The sequence below is a fragment of the Cherax quadricarinatus genome, chromosome 16, assembly GCF_038502225.1.
Source record: "Cherax quadricarinatus isolate ZL_2023a chromosome 16, ASM3850222v1, whole genome shotgun sequence".
Classification (NCBI taxonomy): domain Eukaryota; kingdom Metazoa; phylum Arthropoda; class Malacostraca; order Decapoda; family Parastacidae; genus Cherax; species Cherax quadricarinatus.
Window position 1 is genome coordinate 27,154,623 of NC_091307.1, and position 19,280 is coordinate 27,173,902.

General features: G+C 39.8%; 1 protein-coding gene across 1 annotated transcript in view; it reads right to left on the bottom strand.

Annotated features, from left to right (window-relative positions):
* Rpn5 (regulatory particle non-ATPase 5) overlaps window positions 1–19,280 on the bottom strand; it is a 51,675-nt gene that overhangs the window by 23,289 nt on the left and 9,106 nt on the right. Inside the window, exon 4 of the mRNA XM_053776965.2 lies at window positions 16,405–16,564. Coding sequence (XP_053632940.2) covers window positions 16,405–16,564 — 160 coding nt within the window. The remainder of the gene's footprint in view (window positions 1–16,404; window positions 16,565–19,280) is intronic.

Sequence of the window (19,280 nt, forward strand, 5' to 3'; positions counted from 1 at the left end):
CTACTTTTACTGGGAAATAATTTCCCTCTTTCCTACATACTCTAACTTGAGCCTCACTATCCTCGTAAAAACTCTTCACTGCTTTCAGTAACCTACCTCCTACACCATACACCTGCAACATCTGCCACATTGCCCCCCTATCCACCCTGTCATACGTCATACACTCCCATTCTCATGCAACACCATTTTTAGAAGAAATGACGCTCTGAGTGAAGGCAATGGAAATAAGTCACTCTGTCTGACTTTTTTGGGTTATCCCAGGTTCTCTACACATATGCTGTTATGTATGATAATCTATGAAACTGTATTTGTGTATACCTGAATAAACTTACTTACATACAAACGAAAGGAATAATTTTCTAGTTACCCACAGTAACACATTTTCTCTGATGTTGGACTAGAGAAAATGTTATTTTTGCCGTCACTCATAAAAGTCTGGCTCCCACATCTCACATTAACGCTTATTTATTCTACTGTAGGGTGTATTTATCATCATTATATGTTATGCATTGTGTTTATTATATAATTTTGAAAAAATATCATAGATGGATTAATGAAAATATGTATATTAGTCAACTAAAATGCTGGGAACAATGGGCTAGTAACCCCTTTTCCTGTAATGATTGCTAAAAAGAATAAGAAGAAAATTGTCAAAGTGGGAAGTCTGAAAGTGCATGGATGTTGTGCAAATGATAAGAAAGAGATGATTGTGGATGTTATGAATGAGAAGAAGCTGGATGTCCTGGCTTTAAGTGAAACAAAGCTGAAGGGGGTGGGAGAGTTTCAGTGGAGAGGAATAAATGGGATTAGGTCAGGGGTTTCAAATAGTGTTAGAGCTAAAGAAGGAATAGCAATAATGTTGAAGGATAAGATATGAATATCTCAACAATTGATTGGAGAAAGAAAAAGTAAGGAAACAGTGACTAAATATGCCCCTAAGAAAGGACGATCTAATCTTACAGAGATACGTCGCATACAGAATCCTTGCCCGACCTCCTATTTTGCCTCCACACCCATTAATGATAAAGTTAGATCTAACTCTAGGAAAAATTCAAAACCACTAAGGCATAACAGCAAATTGAACTGCACTTTTTGTAATAAAAAGGGGCATTTAAGGAAACACTGTTATTGGCTAGAGGAGGATACCAGGAATGAGTGACTTCGTTTCCCAACTCAGGTAATATCTTCATCGACAACTCAAAAGAAACTGAACCCTAGTAACGAAGAAGGTTCGCAAGAGCGAATCAGTAGTCATTCTAGATGACTCAATACTAGAGCTATTTCAGAACAAGATATTCGCTCGGCTATGAGTCCCTACTTTGCTAAAGTGAAAGTTGGGATAGACGAGGCTCAATTAGTGGAAGTTAATTCCTTCCGTGATACTGGAAGTTATTTAACCTTATTGAAGCAGGGTGTACTTCCCGTAAGTGATATGACTCGCACCAAGCTAGACGGGTTATTAGAAGCCTATGGAGGCACCATTATAAGAGTGCCTCTTCACAGGATATACCAACCTACAATGGCTTTGTGTCGGTAGGTATATCCAGTGAAACTTTTCCTATTCAGGGCGTTGACTTACTCATAGGCAATGATCTAGACTATCCGGGTATAAGCCGAGAGCCTCTAGTTATGGATAATTCTACTGACATTAACTATGACATAGAAGCTCGAAAAGAGGCTCCTACCTTATTTCCTCTCAATGTTATAACTAGAGCAATGTCTAGAGCACCTCAAAATCCTTTGTCAACTGAAGCCCTAAGTGAAGGCGAGGATTTAGGTCTCGGTTTATTGTTCAGCCGACCCTTACAACCCGGATCTTCAAATCTGAAATATTCTATGATCGGCCCTTTTCAAGATTCTGATATTAAAATGCTATCGAAAGAAGCTTTAATAAGGGATCAGTTTCTTGATCCATCTCTAGAGAAATTACGAGAGATAGCTATTACAGAAGACGACGCCCAAGACCTGGACAACTGTTACTATCTTGCTAATGGTATATTAATGAGAAGGAAAAGTCTCTTTTGTCTTCCGACGATCATCTGTCTACCAGTAAACATCTAGTTGTGCTACCTAACACCTTTAGAGAATTAGCTATTAGTTTCGCCCACCATAGTCCCATGGGAGGACATTTGGGAGTAAAGAAAACGCTGGGCAAAATAGCCAAGCATTTTCATTGGCCCAGAATGAAGGAGACTGTGGAAAGCTATCTAAAAAGTTGTCAAGTCTGCCAAGTGACCAGCAAACCTTCGCACACACCTCTACCAGTTCCCCTCATTCCGATTCCCGTAAGTGGTGAGCCCTTCTCACGCCTGATAATAGATTGTGTTGGTCCGTTACCCAGGACTAAACAAGGGAATCAATATCTGTTTACAATTATGGATGTCGTTACTCGATATCCGGAAGCTATCCCTTTGAGAAAAATTAATTCTCACATCATTTTTCGAGCTTTGCAAAAATTTTTCTCTCAGGTGGGGATTCCCTGAATAATTCAATCCAATCAAGGTTCAAATTTTACCTCTAAGATGTTTCGCGATGCCTTATCTCGCCTCGGAATTAAGTCCGTATTTTCTGTTGCATACCACCCTTAGTCACAAGGAGCCCTTGAACGATTTCATTAAACATTAAAATCAATGTTGAGAGCGTATTGCGAGCAGTTTTCCCGAGACTGGGACGAAGGAATACCATTTCTCTTGTTCGCCTTAAGGGAAAGCGAACAAGAAAGCACTGGGTTTAGTCGATTTGAATTAATTTACGGACACCAAGTATGCGGCCCCCTCACCGTACTAAAAGATTCATGGACGGGAAAATCGGAACCCTCGTTTAAAACAACTCCAACTCTAATGCAAAAGCGTTTGTCACAACTGAGGGAATTAGCCTCAAAAAACTTAGCTAAGGCCCAATCCAAGATGAAGCATTGTTATGACAAACACACACGCTCTCGCTTCTTTAAACCAGGTGACAGGGTGATGGCACAGAAATTTTTACCTGGACACGCTCTGCAACCTAGATATGAAGGTCCTTTGCAAGTGATTGAGCAGCTCAATGAGGTAAATTATGTACTACGAACTCCAGGAAAGAGAAAAGCAAAACGTACTTATCACATAAACCAACTTAAGGCTTACCACCCTAGTCTCGTACCAATTACGACAGTTCTTCCTTTAGCTGAAACTGAAAATGTACGTCTGCCCAGCATCTCTAAAGTGATAGAAGTATGTTTAAAAAATTCAAGACACATTGCAATCTCTTGATACCTTTCTTATGGACCTTGATTTGGAAAAAGCAAAAGATATCAAAGACTTGATATTACGTTATGAGGTTTTATTTGACGACGTCCCTACGTGTTGCACATTGGGAATTCACGATATAGATGTACAAGGAGGTAAGCCTTGCAAACAGTCACCTTATAGGGCAAGTCCACTCAAACAAGAAGCATTAAACAAAGAAGTAGAATTTTTGTTGTCCCATGGACTCATAGAATGGAGTAAAAGTCCGTGGACCTCACCCTGTATATTAGTTCCCAAGCCTGATGGAACTTCTAGAATGTGCACTGATTATCATAAGGTTAATGCTCTCACAGTACCGGATGGTTTCCCACTGCCCCGTATTGATGATCTAATACACAGAGTATGAGGAGCCGCCTATGTTACCCGCCTGGATTTATTAAGGGGCTATTACCAAGTGCCGCTTACCCAGCAAGCCCAAGAAATATCCACATTTACTATACAAGGCGGATTATTCAATTATCGCGTTATGCCCTTCGGGTTGTGTAACGCGGCCTCTACCTTTCAGCGCCTGATGAACCTGCTGACCAATGATTTAGAAGGAGTGGATGCATATCTAGATGATCTTGTTATATATAGCAATGAGTGGGAGCAACATTTAATTCACCTGGAAACCTTATTTAAGAAGTTAGAAAAGTACAACTTCACCATAAATTTAGCCAAGTGTCAGTTTGGACAAGCCAAGATTAAATACCTCGGTTTTTGTATAGGCCAGGGCGAGGTATGTCCTGTTGATGTAAAAGTTAGGGCCATTGCCGAGTTTCCTATCCCTCAAGATATAAAGTCTGTACAGAGGTTCCTTGGAATGACTGGTTATTATCGACGTTTCTGTCGTAATTTTTCTCAGGTTGTGTCTCCTCTTACTGAGTTGACCAGTAGTAAGATGAAGTTTCGCTGGTCGAAAGTTTGTGAGATAGCTATTAATCGGTTGAAGCGGTTGCTTTCTTCATCACAAGTACTGGAAAGTCCTGACTTTAATCAACTCTTCTATTTACACACTGATGCCAGCGGCTATGCTGTGGGGGTGGTGTTACTTCAGAAATCCCCCTCTACTGATATTTTGCATCCTATATCTTATTTTTTTTCAAAGTTGAAAGGTCACCAAAAGAATTACGCCACTGTAGAGAAAGAAGCTCTTGCCCTAGTAATATCTTTGGAACATTTTGACGTTTATCTGGGAACCTCCCCCCATAAAATTATGGTATTTTCCTATCACAACCCTTTAATTTATATTAATTCTATGAAATCAAAGAACACCCAGATCCTCAGGTGGGCTCTGAGGATCCAACCTTATTTGATTAGAATTCAACACTTAAGTGGAACTCTTAACATAATTGCTGATGCCCTTTCTCACCGCTGAAAAAAAAAAATACTTTAAAATGTAAAGTTAAGAGATGAGTACTCTTAGAGCCTTTATATATATAGTAGTAGGTTGGTAGACAGCAACCACCCAGGGAAGTACTACCGTCCTGCCAAGTGAGTGTAAAACGAAAGCCTGTAATTGTTTTACATAATGGTAGGATTGCTGGTGTCTTTTGTCTGTCTCATAAATATGCAAGATTACAGGTATGTCTTGCTACTTCTACTTACACTTAGGTCACACTACACATACATGTACATGTTTACTTACACACAATCATCTGAGTTTTCTTTGATTTTATCTTAATAGTTCTTGGTCTTATTACTTTTCCTTTAATATCCATGGGGAAGTGGAATAAGAATCTTTCCTCCGTAAGCCATGCGTGTTGTAAAAGTCAACTAAAATGCCGGGAACAATGGGCTAGTAACCCCTTTTCCTGTGAAGGTTACTAAAAAGAATAATAAGAAGAAAATTGTCAAATTGGGAAGTCTGAATGTGCGTGGATGTTGTGCAAATGATAAGAAAGAGATGATTGTGGATGTTATGAATGAAAAGAAGCTGCATGTCCTGGCTTTAAGTGAAACAAAGCTGAAGGGGGTGAGAGAGTTTCAATGGAGAGGAATAAATGGGATTAGGTCAGGGGTTTCAAACAGAGTTAGAACTAAAGAAGGAGTAGCAATAATGTTGCAGGATAAGCTATGGCAGGAAAAGAGGGACTATAAATGTATAAATTCAAGGATTATGTGGAGTAAAATAAAGATTGGATGTGAAAAGTGGGTTATAGTAAGCGTGTATGCACCTGGAGAAGAGAGAAGCGTAGAGAAGAGAGAGAGATTTTGGGAAATGTTGAGTGAATGCGTGGGGAGTTTTGAATCAAGTGTGAGAGTAATGGTGGTTGGGGATTTCAATGCTAAAGTGGGTAAAAATGTTATGGAGGGAGTAGTAGGTAAATTTGGTGTGCCAGGGGTAAATGTAAATGGGGAGCCTTTAACCCCTTCAGGGTCCAAGGCCAAAATCTGAAGTGGTGCCCCAGTGTCCAAGAATTTTCAAAAAAATTTGTTATTTTTTCTTATGAAATGGTAGAGAATCTTTTTGTGAAGGTAATAAAACAAAAAGTACGAAATTTGATGGAAAATTGACGAAATTATGCTCTCGCAAATTTTGATGTGTCAGCGATATTTACGAATCAGCGATTTTGCCGACTTTGACTCCCATTTTAGGCCAATTACATCATTCCAGTTGACCAAATTCTTATCTATTTCACTAGTATTACTTCAATTCTATCGATTGAGCACAAGAAATCGCCAAGTCAACTGTTTCAACTACAAAATAAAGTGATCAGAAGTTGGTAATTTGGCCAATTTAACACAAAGTTCAAAATATTCCAATTTCAAAATAAGGTCCAGAATAAACAATGTAGGTATTCCTGGCACTAAACTAACATTTCCTCTGTTCATTAGTTACGTTTTGAGGCTTTACAAATAAATTCCATTTTGATTTTTTATTCACATAATGAATGTTTATTCACACCAAAAAATAGAAGATTTACTGGTATGCAATATTGTAATAATTGTATAAATATCATCACCACATTTGTGAATGTATATTAGACCCACCAGCTGGCGTGTATTAGACGTGTGAGGTCATTTGTTTACTCCTGAACATTGGCAAAAGTTTAACATTTCCGCTACTTTGAGCTCGGTTTCAAGCCATTTCCATTGCTAAAACCAATCAAAATCATCTCTATTTCAGTAATATGTCTTCCATTCTATCAAATGAGACCAAGAAATCCCAAATACAACTACAAAAAACATACGAAAAAACACTGCAAAGTCGCTGTTTTAATCGAAAATCATGGTCTCAGTTTTTTTCTCTCATTATACACAGAGTGCTGCAGGATTTGTTTCATGTGGTGCACACATACCACATACATGTATTCTCTCATATCTACCCCCAAATGTGCCACTCACAGTTTATCAAAGTGAGCTGAGCTCGTGACGTAGATCTATGGTTTGGACCCTGAACGTAAAGCCATAGATCTACGGGACGGACCCTGAAAGGGTTAATTGAGCTATGTGTAGAAAGAGATTTGGTAATAAGTAATACATATTTTATGAAAAAGAGGATAAATAAATATACAAGGTATGATGTAGCACGTAATGAAAGTAGTTTGTTAGATTATGTATTGGTGGATAAAAGGTTGATGGGTAGGCTCCAGGATGTACATGTTTATAGAGGGGCAACTGATATATCGGATCATTATTTAGTTGTAGCTACAGTTAGAGTAAGAGGTAGATGGGAAAAGAGGAAGGTGGCAACAACAAGTAAGAGGGAGGTGAAAGTGTATAAACTAAAGGAGGAGGAAGTTTGGGCGAGATATAAGCGACTATTGGCAGAAAGGTGGGTGTGGCATGCAAAGAGTACGTAACCTTTATTCGGCGCATGTACACACCCTCATTTACAGGCTATCTCCCCCAACCAGCGAACCAGGTTGCTAAGAGTTGATGATGGGGCCCCGTCGTTCAACTAGTGACCAGGTTCTAGCCAATAAGAAGATGGTTTTGGCAATCGCAGAGGTTATGTGGGTACCACTCTCCTGTCTGCCCTTGTCATTCCCATTCTAGAGCTGGTTGAAGCACGGTCTGCTATCTTGTGGCTTCTATTTCTGCCTTGCTTACCGTGGAGTGCACTATACTTATCACTGTACATAGTGTACATATTGCTGTTCTAAATTGATGAAGGATAATGTAAGTCTAAACTTTTTCTGCTGTGTTTATTTTGCTCCCATTACACCCGAGATAACAGGCCATTTGGAATCCTGGGTTGTAATATGGGTAGCCTGTCCGAGAGCTGGAGCTGGACTTAGAGAAACGGTTGAGCTTAGGGTGAAGCTCGTAGCGGGAACATTGTGCAGCTTGCTGTCTGGCATTGCATTAGCTTTGCCTACGCTTTACAAATTTTGCGTGTCAGTTACTGTTATGGTCAGGCTTGCTATTGTGTGATCGTTCAACAGCTCACTACTAGCTTGTTCGGTGTGCTCGCTTCGCTATGGTCAATCTTCTAGAACAGTGTAGCTGTCTGGCATTGCTTTACAAATTTTGCGTGTCAGTTGTTACTAGCCTGTTTGGTGTGGAGAATTTTGCAGTCAGCTTTGCGTGTATGCATATTCTGCAATCGTACTGTGCATAGCTAAGCGTGTCCTGCAAATTAACGTGTTACGTTGGGGTATTCTGCAATCGTACTGTGTATAGTGAATAACTTATGCCACCTAGACGAGTCAGACGTCTGGTGTCGGCATATACTTTGCATAACCTACCTAAATTGTCCCTACAGCGTTGTTGGCAAATTGATCATTCCATTGGCATTAAATACAAACGCACTCTCACAGCTGCGCAACTGCGTTCACTGATTGCTGACAAACTTATAGAAGAAGAGATGGCACATCAGACTCCTCCCTCTACAGGAGCTAGGGCAAAAACTACTATGTTCTCGCAGGAGGAAGATGATACACCTATGGAGCAAAATGGTCAGTAAAGTGCAGCTGGGTTGTCAAGGAGAATCAGCGTCGTTGGCACTTGAGCTGGCAAAAATCAATCTTGAGCAAACTAGGGAACAGAGAGCATTCACAAGGGAAAAATTTGATAGGGAAAGAGAAAGGAGGCAGTTTTCGCATTCTGTAAATAATTTTAGTTTACAAAAAGCAGTACAGCTTGTTCCCCACTTCAATGAGGCCGAACCAGAACAATTTTTCGAAAGCTTCGAAAATCAGGCTCGAGCCTTGAGGTGGCCGGAACAGCATTGGGCATCGTTGGTTCATACAGCATTATTGGGTAAGGCACAGGAATTTACGTCAGTATTAAATGACGCTGAATTTTCTGATTATCAAGTAGTGAAGACCACAGTGTTGGGAGCATATACATGTATCCCAGCCAAATATAAAAAAAATTTTAAGCTGGGCAGACGACAGCTTGGTCAATCCCTAGTGAACTTTGCGAGACAGCAAACCAAAGCTTTTACCAGCTGGTATAAAGCAAGTGGTGTCTCTACCTTAGAGGAGCTGGTACAGCTTATTCTGATTGATAACCTGCTGGAGTCTGTGGGACCAGAGGTTCGAGTCTTTCTGCAGGATCGTGACTTAACCACTGCATTGGAGGCAGCCAGGTTGGCTGATACCTTCGAAACTAACCGCTCCTTGTCAGAGCGGTCCCGTCTCTCTTTTCAACAGCCTGGCATGAGCAGAGATCGTCAACCTTGGAGAATGAAGTGCCAGCCGGAGGGAGAACATCTACGTCAGCCAACTAAGTCACCTGGTGAGCCACGCTTCTCAACTTATGGTCCACGTGCTGAGAGACAAATTACTCAACAGGGTGCATCTCGACAACAGTATCCAGAGAAACACCAGCCAGAACGACATCATTTGCAACGTCCGCAGGGAGTAAAGGGCAAGCCTGTCGTCTGCTTCCTCTGTAACAAAGTAGGTCATATCCGTCCCAACTGCCCCCATAAACCCCAACCCATTGGGAAAATCTCTATCCCTAGTAACATGTCCCCTAGAGAAGTAGAAAAAGGTATGGCCCCTTATTATTGCAAGAGTCTTATTTCCCTTCAGGAAAACTCAGAAACAACCGAAGTAAAGACCTTTAGAGATACTGGAGCATATTGTTCACTTGTAAGAGAAGGAATATTACCCCTTTCAGAGAACACTTCCTTGAATTCCTCTGTTTTATTGGAAGCATCTGGAGGAGCTATATATTCTATCCCTTTGCATAAGATTTATGTACAGTGCAAATATTACACTGGGTACTTGACTGTAGGTGTCTCAAAAGGATTCCCCATGAAAGATGCCATGTTATTACTGGGTAATAACATTACTACTGTTAGTGCGTGTCCTGAACCTATAATGAGTAATTCTTCTCCGGTGTTGGCCATAACTCGGGCAACATCCCAAGGGTTGTCTGGGGAGAATGTTGACCTATCCTTGGACGACTCCGATCTCGGAATAGCCACGTTGTTTTATGAGGCACACCGGCCGGAGCCTTGTAAATCAAGTGAACAGACCCCGATCAAGCCTTCCTATTCCCAGGTTGCAGGATTGCCAGATGTGTCTGTTTCCATGCCCGAGGGACTGTCCTTCCAGGAGGAACAACGAAAGGACCCTTCTTTAAAATTCGCTTTTCAGGCAGCTATGGGTAAATCCTCTTTGGGTCATCCGGTCAAGTATGAACTTAAGAATGATTATTTGGTCTGCACTGAGACTGGTAAGGAGATAGAGGGCCGGCAATTGTATGACAGGTTAGTGGTTCCAACCAAGTTTAGACCACAAATATTAAATATAGCTCATAATACTTCATTAGGAGGTCACTTAGGAATTACAAAAACCTTGTATAGAATCACAAAAGAATTTTATTGGCCAAAATTAAAGAAAGATGTGAAGAATCATATTAGGTGTTGCCGAGAATGTCAGCAAGTAGGGAAACCTGGACATTCCATTAAACCTGCACCTCTCCAACCTATACCTGCTGATGGAGAACCTTTTGCAGATTTAATTATAGATTGTGTAGGTCCACTACCTAGGTCAAAGTCTGGAAATCAATATTTATTTACGATTATGGATAAAGTAACAAGATATCCTGAAGCAATTCCCATGCGTAGTATTAATACTAAAGCTATTCTCAAAGCTTTAACCAAATTCATTTCTTGTTTTGGCATTCCTAAAACTATTCAAAGTGATCAAGGTACCAATTTTACTGCCAAAGCATTTAGGGAAGTATTAACTAGGTTAGGGATAATCCACAATTTATCCACTGCCTATCATCCTCAGTCCCAGGGCGCCTTGGAAAGATTCCATCAGACGTTAAAAACCATGATGAGAACTTTTTGCATGCACTTTCCTACAGACTGGGATGAATCACTACCTTTGTTGCTGTTCTCAGTACGAGAGACGGTGCAAGAGTCTACAGGGTATAGTCCGTTTGAGCTGATATTTGGGCACAATGTACGAGGTCCTCTTCGGGTGCTCAAAGAAGGATGGATGGGAGAAGACGTTAGCTCAACACCACAACTCGTCTTCAAGGTTGCAGGTGGCACGTCAGTTAGCCAAGGCTAACCTAAAGACAGCTCAAAGTAAGATGAAACAGAGGTATGACAGAAGTGCAAAATTCCGCTCCTTCCATCCAGGAGACAAGGTGTTGGTGCAGGAACCTATACCTGGCCACACCTTGAAAGCTAGATTTACGGGACCTATGCAGATTGTAAGTAGATTATCTGATGTAAATTATGTGGTAGCTCCCATTGATAAGACCTCAAAAACTAAAATTTACCACATCAATCAATTAAAATCTTTTCATACACCAGATAAAGTCCCAGTAATGACTCTGTCCTCTACCTCTGAGGACGACTCTGATTCTTTGCACTTTATCTCTGAAATTAATATTAAACTTTCAAATTCTGTCCTCCTCAAGGATCCCAGCCCTTTAATGGAAGGACTATCTGAAACGCAAGCAACAAATTTAACCGAGCTTCTACAGTCATATCCTAATATTTTTTCGGATGTGCCGAAAAAATGTACGTTAGGTTATCATGATGTAGATGTGGGAAACTCTAAACCAATTAAACTCTCCCCCTACAGAGCTAATCCTGAAAAGCAAAGATTACTTCAGCAGGAAGTAGAATTTTTGTTAAAGCATGGTTTAGTGGAGGAGTCATCTAGTCCATGGGCTTCACCGTGCTTCCTTGTGAAGAAGGCTGATGGAGGGTTTCGTATGTGTACACACTACCGTAAGGTGAATGAGGTCACAATTACAGATGCTTACCCTCTTCCTCGTCTGGATGACGTAATTGACTTTGTGGGTAAGGCTACTTTTGTGTCCAAGTTAGATCTCCTTAAAGGTTACTATCAGGTACCTTTAACGGATAAGGCGAAGGAAATCTCTGCCTTCGTAATTCCAGGAGGTCATTATCAATACACAGTTACCCCCTTCGGAATGAAAAATTCCCCCTCTTCATTCCAGAAACTTATCCATCAGGCTATTAAAGGACTTGAAGGCACGGCAGCGTACCTAGATGATATTGTTGTGGTGTCTGATACTTGGGATCAACACCTACTTAGACTTAAGGCTCTTTTTGAGACCTTTCAGAGTTCCCATTTAACAGTTAATTTATCTAAATCTTCCTTTGGCCAGGCCACTGTCGCTTTTCTAGGCCATGAAGTAGGTAGTGGTAAAGTTGCACCTAAACTTGCTAAAGTTCTTGCTATTAAAGATTATCCAGTTCCTCATGATAGGAAATCTCTTCAACGTTTCCTAGGCATGATAGGATTTTACAGAAGATTCTGTAAGAATTTATCAGATATTGTAGCCCCTCTTACCTCTCTTACCAGTCACAAAGTTCCCTTTAATTGGACCCCAGATTGTCAAACTGCTTTTGACAAAGCAAAAAGAGTATTGTGTACTGCACCCATTCTCTTGTCTCCAGACTTCTCCAAACCTTTTTCATTACAGGTTGATGCTTGTGAGTCTGGGGTTGGGGCAGTACTATTACAAAACGAGAATGAGGAGTTGCAGCCTGCAGCATACTTTTCAGCCAAGTTCCAGCCACATCAGAGGGCTTACTCTACCATTGAAAAAGAAGCCCTCGCGCTGGTACTGGCTTTGAAGCATTTCGATGTTTAAGTAGGCCAGACATCGCAGGTGGTCACAGTCTACAGTGATCACAATCCTCTAGTATATCTCCAAGCCATGAAGAACCACAACACAAGGCTCATGCGCTGGACGCTAAGACTGCAACCATACTCACTCAGAATTAAATATATTGCCGACAAAGAAAATGTGGTGGCGGACTCTTTATCTAGAGTCTAATATTTTTATTTATTTAGGTTAGGATGTTATATTATTTGTGGTAACCCCTTTTCACGCTCTTTTTTCTTATCCCCTGGTGTGGGTTTTTTTTTTTAGTGAGGGGATGCGGGCTACCGTCCGCCTGTATCTTGGACCTATGCTAGCCTGACTGACTGCTGTCTCACTCTGAGTTTAGGGTTTGGCTTTTTGTCACGAGAAAAGCTGAGCTCTATCTAAGAGTTGGATGGTGGAGAGGAAAGGCGGTCCCATTATTTTGTGCCATGGCGGCACGGTTACCACTGGGAGGTGGCAGCCTAATCCTGAGCCTTCTCGGGGTGGGGGTGTGGCATGCAAAGAGTATGTAACCTTTATTCGGCGCATGTACTCACCCTCATTTACAGGCTATCTCCCCCAACCAGGGAACCAGGTTGCTAAGAGTTGATGATGGGGCCCCATCGTTCAACTAGTGACCAGGTTCTAGCCAATAAGAAGATGGTTTTGGCAATCGCAGAGGTTATGTGGGTACCACTCTCCTGTCTGCCCTTGTCATTCCCATTCTAGAGCTGGTTGAAGCATGGTCTGCTATCTTGTGGCTTCTATTTCTGCCTTGCTTACCGTGAAGTGCACTACACTTATCACTGTACATAGTGTACATATTGCTGTTCTAAATTGGTGAAGGATAATATAAGTCTAAACTTTCTCTGCTGTGTTTATTTTGCTCCCATTACACCCGGGATAACAGGCCATTTGGAATCCTGGGTTGTAATAGTGGGCTAGTGCAAAGATGAGTAGTGGGGGGGGGGGGGTTGCAGAGGGTTGGAATAGTTTTAAAAATGCAGTATTAGAATGTGGGGCAGAAGTTTGTGGTTATAGGAGGGTGGGGGCAGGAGGAAAGAGGAGTGATTGGTGGAATGATGAAGTAAAGGGTGTGATAAAAGAGAAAAAAGTAGCTTATGAGAGGTTTTTACAAAGCAGAAGTGTTATAAGAAGACCAGACTATATGGAGAGTAAAAGAAAGGTAAAGAGAGTGGTGAGAGAGTGCAAAAGGAGAGCAGATGATAGAGTGGGAGAGGCACTGTCAAGAAATTTTAATGAAAATAAGAAAAAATTTTGGAGTGAGTTAAACAAGTTAAGAAAGCCTAGGGAAAGTATGGATTTGTCAGTTAAAAACAGAGTAGGGGAGTCAGTAGATGGGGTGAGAGAGGTATTAGGTAGATGGCAAGAATATTTTGAGGAACTTTTAAATGTTGAGGAAGAAAGGGAGGCGGCAATTTCATGCACTGGCCAGGGAGGTATACCATCTTTTAGGAGTGAAGAAGAGCAGAATGTAAGTGTGGGGGAGGTACGTGAGGCATTACGTAGAATGAAAAGGGGTAAAGCAGCTGGAACTGATGGGATCATGACAGAAATGTTAAAAGCAAGGGGGGATATAGTGTTGGAGTGGTTGGTACTTTTGTTTAATAAATGTATGAAAGAGGGGAAGGTACCTAGGGATTGGCAGAGAGCATGTATAGTCCCTTTATATAAAGGGAAAGGGGACAAAAGAGATTGTAAAAATTATAGAGGAATAAGTTTACTGAGTATACCACGGAAAGTGTACGGTAGGGTTATAATTGAAAGAATTAGAGGTAAGACAGAATGTAGGATGGCGGATGAGCAAGGAGGTTTCAGAGTGGGTAGGGGATGTGTAGATCAAGTGTTTACATTGAAGCATATATGTGAACAGTATTTAGATAAAGGTAGGGAAGTTTTTATTGCACTTATGGATTTAAAAAAGGCATATGATAGAGTGGATAGAGGAGCAATGTGGCAGATGTTGCAAGTATATGGAATAGGTAGTAAGTTACTAAATGCTATAAAGAGTTTTTATGAGGATAGTGAGGCTCAGGTTAGGGTGTGTAGAAGAGAGGGAGACTACTTCCCAGTAAAAGTAGGTCTTATACAGGGATGTGTAATGTCACCATGGTTGTTTAATATATTTATAGATGGGGTTGTAAAAGAAGTAAATGCTAGGGTGTTCGGGGGAGGGGTCGGATTAAATTTTGGGGAATCAAATTCAAAATGGGAATTGACAGTTACTTTTTGCTGATGATACTGTGCTTATGGGAGATTCTAAAGAAAAATTGCAAAGGTTAGTGGATGAGTTTGGGAATGTGTGTAAAGGTAGAAAGTTGAAAGTGAACATAGAAAAGAGTAAGGTGATGAGGGTATCAAATGATTTAGATAAAGAAAAATTGGATATCAAATTTGGGAGGAGAAGTATGGAAGAAGTGAATGTTTTCAGATACTTGGGAGTTGACATGTCGGCGGATGGATTTATGAAGGATGAGGTTAATCATAGAATTGATGAAGGAAAAAAGGTGAGTGGTGCATTGAGGTATATGTGGAGTCAAAAAACGTTATCTTTGGAGGCAAAGAAGGGAATGCATGAAAGTATAGTAGTACCAACACTCTTATATGGATGTGAAGCTTGGGTGGTAAATGCAGCAGCGAGGAGACGGTTGGAGGCAGTGGAGATGTCCTGTCTAAGGGCAATGTGTGCTGTAAATATTATGCAGAAAATTCGGATTATGGAAATTAGGAGAAGGTATGGAGTTAATAAAAGTATTAGTCAGAGGGCTGAAGAGGGGTTGTTGAGGTGGTTTGGTCATTTAGAGAGAATGGATCAAAGTAGAATGACATGGAGAGCATTTAAATCTGTAGGAGAAGGAAGGCGAGGTAGGGGTCGTCCTCAAAAAGGTTGGAAGGAAGGGGTAAGGGAGGTTTTGTGGGCGAGGGGCTTGGACTTCCAGCAGGCGTGCATGAGCGTGTTCGATAGGAGTGAATAGAGACGAATGGTATTTGGGACCTGACAATCTGTTGGAGTGTGAGCAGGGTAATATTTAGTGAAGGGATTCAGGGAAACCGGTCATTTTTATATAGCCGGACTTGAGTCCTGGAAATAGGAAGTACAATGCCTGCACTTTAAAGGAGGGGTTTTGGGATATTAGCAGTTTGGAGGGATATGTTGTGTATCTTTATACGTATATGCTTCTAAACTGTTGTGTTCTAAGCACCTCTGCAAAAACAGTGATTATGTGTGTGTGAGGTGAAAGTGTTGAATGATGATGAAAGTATTTTCTTTTTGGGGATTTTCTTTCTTTTTGGGTCATCCTGCCTTGGTGGGAGACGGCCAACTTGTTGAGAGAAAAAAAAAAAATGTATATTAATGTAATATACGACATTTAATGAGACTTGGTGATTATTTTTATCATTACTAATAAGACGTCTCAAGACATAAGACACTTACTGATTTTAATGTGTACCTGCATGCCAACACAGTATGTAAGTTTATTTAGGTACAGGTATACATAAGTATAATTATCAGAGTAGATATAAAATATGAAATAACTTTTAAAAACACTTGAAATTTTGGAGTTTCCAGATATAATGGAGAGACTTAGTGCTTACGGATCTCACAGAGAATGTAAACAACCCGGGTGGGGCGCGGTGACCATATTAGAAAGTCAGGTGGGGAGAGCCGTATAGCAAGTTTTGGTCATAATTTGAAATGACCGTATTAGCGGAACGCCGTAAAGTGGGGCCCTACTGTAACTAGGTTTTTATTTTTATTTATTAACACATAGGCTGTTTCCCACCATATACTACCAGCTATAAGTCACTGTAGGAAATTAGTCTAGGGATATACTTTCAGACTCAAATTATTGACAGAAACTTTCGATTGAAAATTTCCATGTCTTCACCTTTCATTTATGCTGATCTCAAAAATTACCTCGACACACCAAAATTTGCAGAAATAAGCATCTTCACAAAAAAATTTCACTTGTATATATCCTTTAACTCTTAATCTGATTCTGAACATTTGTTCTTCCAACCTCCTCCCTTAATCCCAAAAACAATTGCATAATGAGACTGAAAAAAATCTTACCTTTTCTTTGCGTTCCATTGAGCCAAAGGTTTCAACCTGTAGCTCCTGTAAGATGGTAGCAGCTTCTGTAATGTCTCCTTCAGCTTCCTTCATCATAGCTAGCTTGTGAGTGAGCCGTGCACGTTCAACCTCTACGTAAATCTTCCCAGCAGTGACTGCTCTGTTAGTATTATTCTCACTATTACTTTTATTATCTATAACATTTTACAAATTACAATAAAAATTCATAAGGATATGGCTGAGCCCAGTCAACAAACTATTATCTACAGATCAGAAAATGGATGAAACACACCAAAAGTATTTTATCCTATGCAAACAAATGTGAAAAAATGAGTTGAACAAGTTCCTTTCTCCTCATACTAGCTATACACACAAGCACTCATATATAACATACAACACCACAGTGTATACAATTAAGATGAATATGAAAATTATTTTCATATAGTCGGACTTGAGTCCTGGAAATGGGAAGTACAATGCCTGCACTTTAAAGGAGTGGTTTGGGATATTGGCAATTTGGAGGGATATGTTGTGTATCTTTATATGTGTATGCTTCTAAACTGTTGTGTTCTGAGCACCTCTGCAAAAACAGTGATAATGTGTGAGTGTGGTGAAAGTGTTGAATGATGATGAAAGTATTTTCTTTTTGGGGATTTTCTTTCTTTTTTGGGTCACCCTGCCTCGGTGGGAGATGGCCGACTTGTTGAAAAAAAAAAAAAATGAAAATTATTCAACTACAAAATCTCAAATGATGTTCACCATACTCGCGTAAGCCCATGCATGGGACAGGAAAATCTAAAGATCTTTTAATTTTTTTTTTTTTTTTTCCAACAAGTTGGCCGTCTCCCACCGAGGCAGGGTGACCCAAAAAAAGAAAGAAAATCCCCAAAAAGAAAATACTTTCATCATCATTCAACACTTTCACCACACTCACACATTATCACTGCTTTTGCAGAGGTGCCCAGAATACAACAGTTTAGAAGCATATACGTATAGAGATACACAACATATCCCTCCAAACTGCCAATATCCCAAACCCCTCCTTTAAAGTGCAGGCATTGTACTTCCCATTTCCAGGACTCAAGGCCGACTATATGAAAATAACCGGTTTCCCTGAATCCCTTCAATAAATATTACCCTGCTCACACTCCAAATATACATCTATATATAGGTACTCAAGAGGTGAATTATGGTGAACTTTTCATTAAACACGTGGCCACAAAATGTATTTACATTTTTCTCAATGGAGTTCCATGCATTTTGAAAAACCAGATACATGAAAAATCTCTCTCTCTATATATATCTCTCTATCTCTCTATATATCTATCTCTCTATATATCTATCTCTCTATATCTATCTCTCTATATCTATCTCTCTATATCTATCTCTCTATATCTATCTCTCTATATCTATCTCTCTATATCTATCTCTCTATATCTATCTCTCTATATCTATCTCTCTCTCTATATATCTATCTCTCTATATCTCTCTATCTCTATCTCTCTCTATCTCTATCTCTCTATCTCTATCTCTCTCTATCTCTCTCTCTCTATCTCTATCTCTATCTCTATCTCTCTATATCTCTCTCTCTATCTCTATATCTCTCTCTATCTCTCTATATATCTATCTCTCTATATATCTATCTCTCTATATCTCTCTATCTCTCTATCTCTCTATCTCTATCTCTCTCTCTATCTCTCTCTATCTCTCTCTATCTCTCTCTATCTCTCTATATCTCTCTATATCTCTATATCTCTCTATCTCTCTCTCTCTATCTCTATATCTCTCTCTCTCTATATCTCTCTCTCTCTATATCTCTCTCTCTATATATATCTCTCTCTCTCTCTATATCTCTCTCTCTCTCTATATCTCTCTCTCTCTCTATATCTCTCTCTCTCTATATCTCTCTCTCTCTATATCTCTCTCTCTCTATATCTCTCTCTATATATATATATCTCTCTCTATATCTCTCTCTCAAGGTTCCAGTTAAGTTTTTTACTCTTCCTTAATTCACATGCCCCACACACAGTTCCATAACTTGCCTATCAAAATCTTAATGCATTCCCAAATATAATGAAAAAAATTAAAACTAAATACTGTTGACCATTGATTAAGGGGATATGTTCCTGAAAAAGGTATTTAATAAAAAATTGTCTAAAATCAACTGAAGAACATATGGGAAAAATAGGGTTACATTCATTAACCCTTTCAGGGTCAAAACCCCTAATCTCAAACTTGCTCTCAGGGTCGAAAAATTAGAAATTAAAAAAATTCTTATGAAATAATAGAATTTTTTTCCGAAGCTAATGAAATCAAAGTATGAAATCTGATGGAAAATTTACAGAATTACGTTCTCGCAAATTTAGCGATCTCAGTGATATTTACGCATCAGCGATTTTGCCCACTTTGCGCCCTATTTTTTTGCCAACTGCATTGCTCCAGTCAACCAAACTCACTGCTATTTTGCTAGTATTCCTTCTATTCTATCAACTGAGTACAAGAAACCACCCATTTACCTATTTCAACTATCCAATAAAGTGATCAGAAAATGGCAGTTTGGCCAATTTCACACAAAATTCAAAAAGTGCCAGAATAAACAATGTAGACATTCCTGGCACTAAAAAATATTTCCTCTATTCCTTAGTCATGTCTCCAGGCCCCTCTTATATTATGCTTGCTTTCCATTTTGAATTTTTATTCACACAAAAACTGAAGATTTACTGTTATGTAGACTACAGCATTATTATAATAATTATATAAATAATGTCAGTGCATTCCTAAATGCGTATTAGGCTAGCCAGCTGGATACAGATTGGACAAATGGCGTCATTTGTATACCCTGGAATAATGGCAGAAATCAAACATTTATGATACTT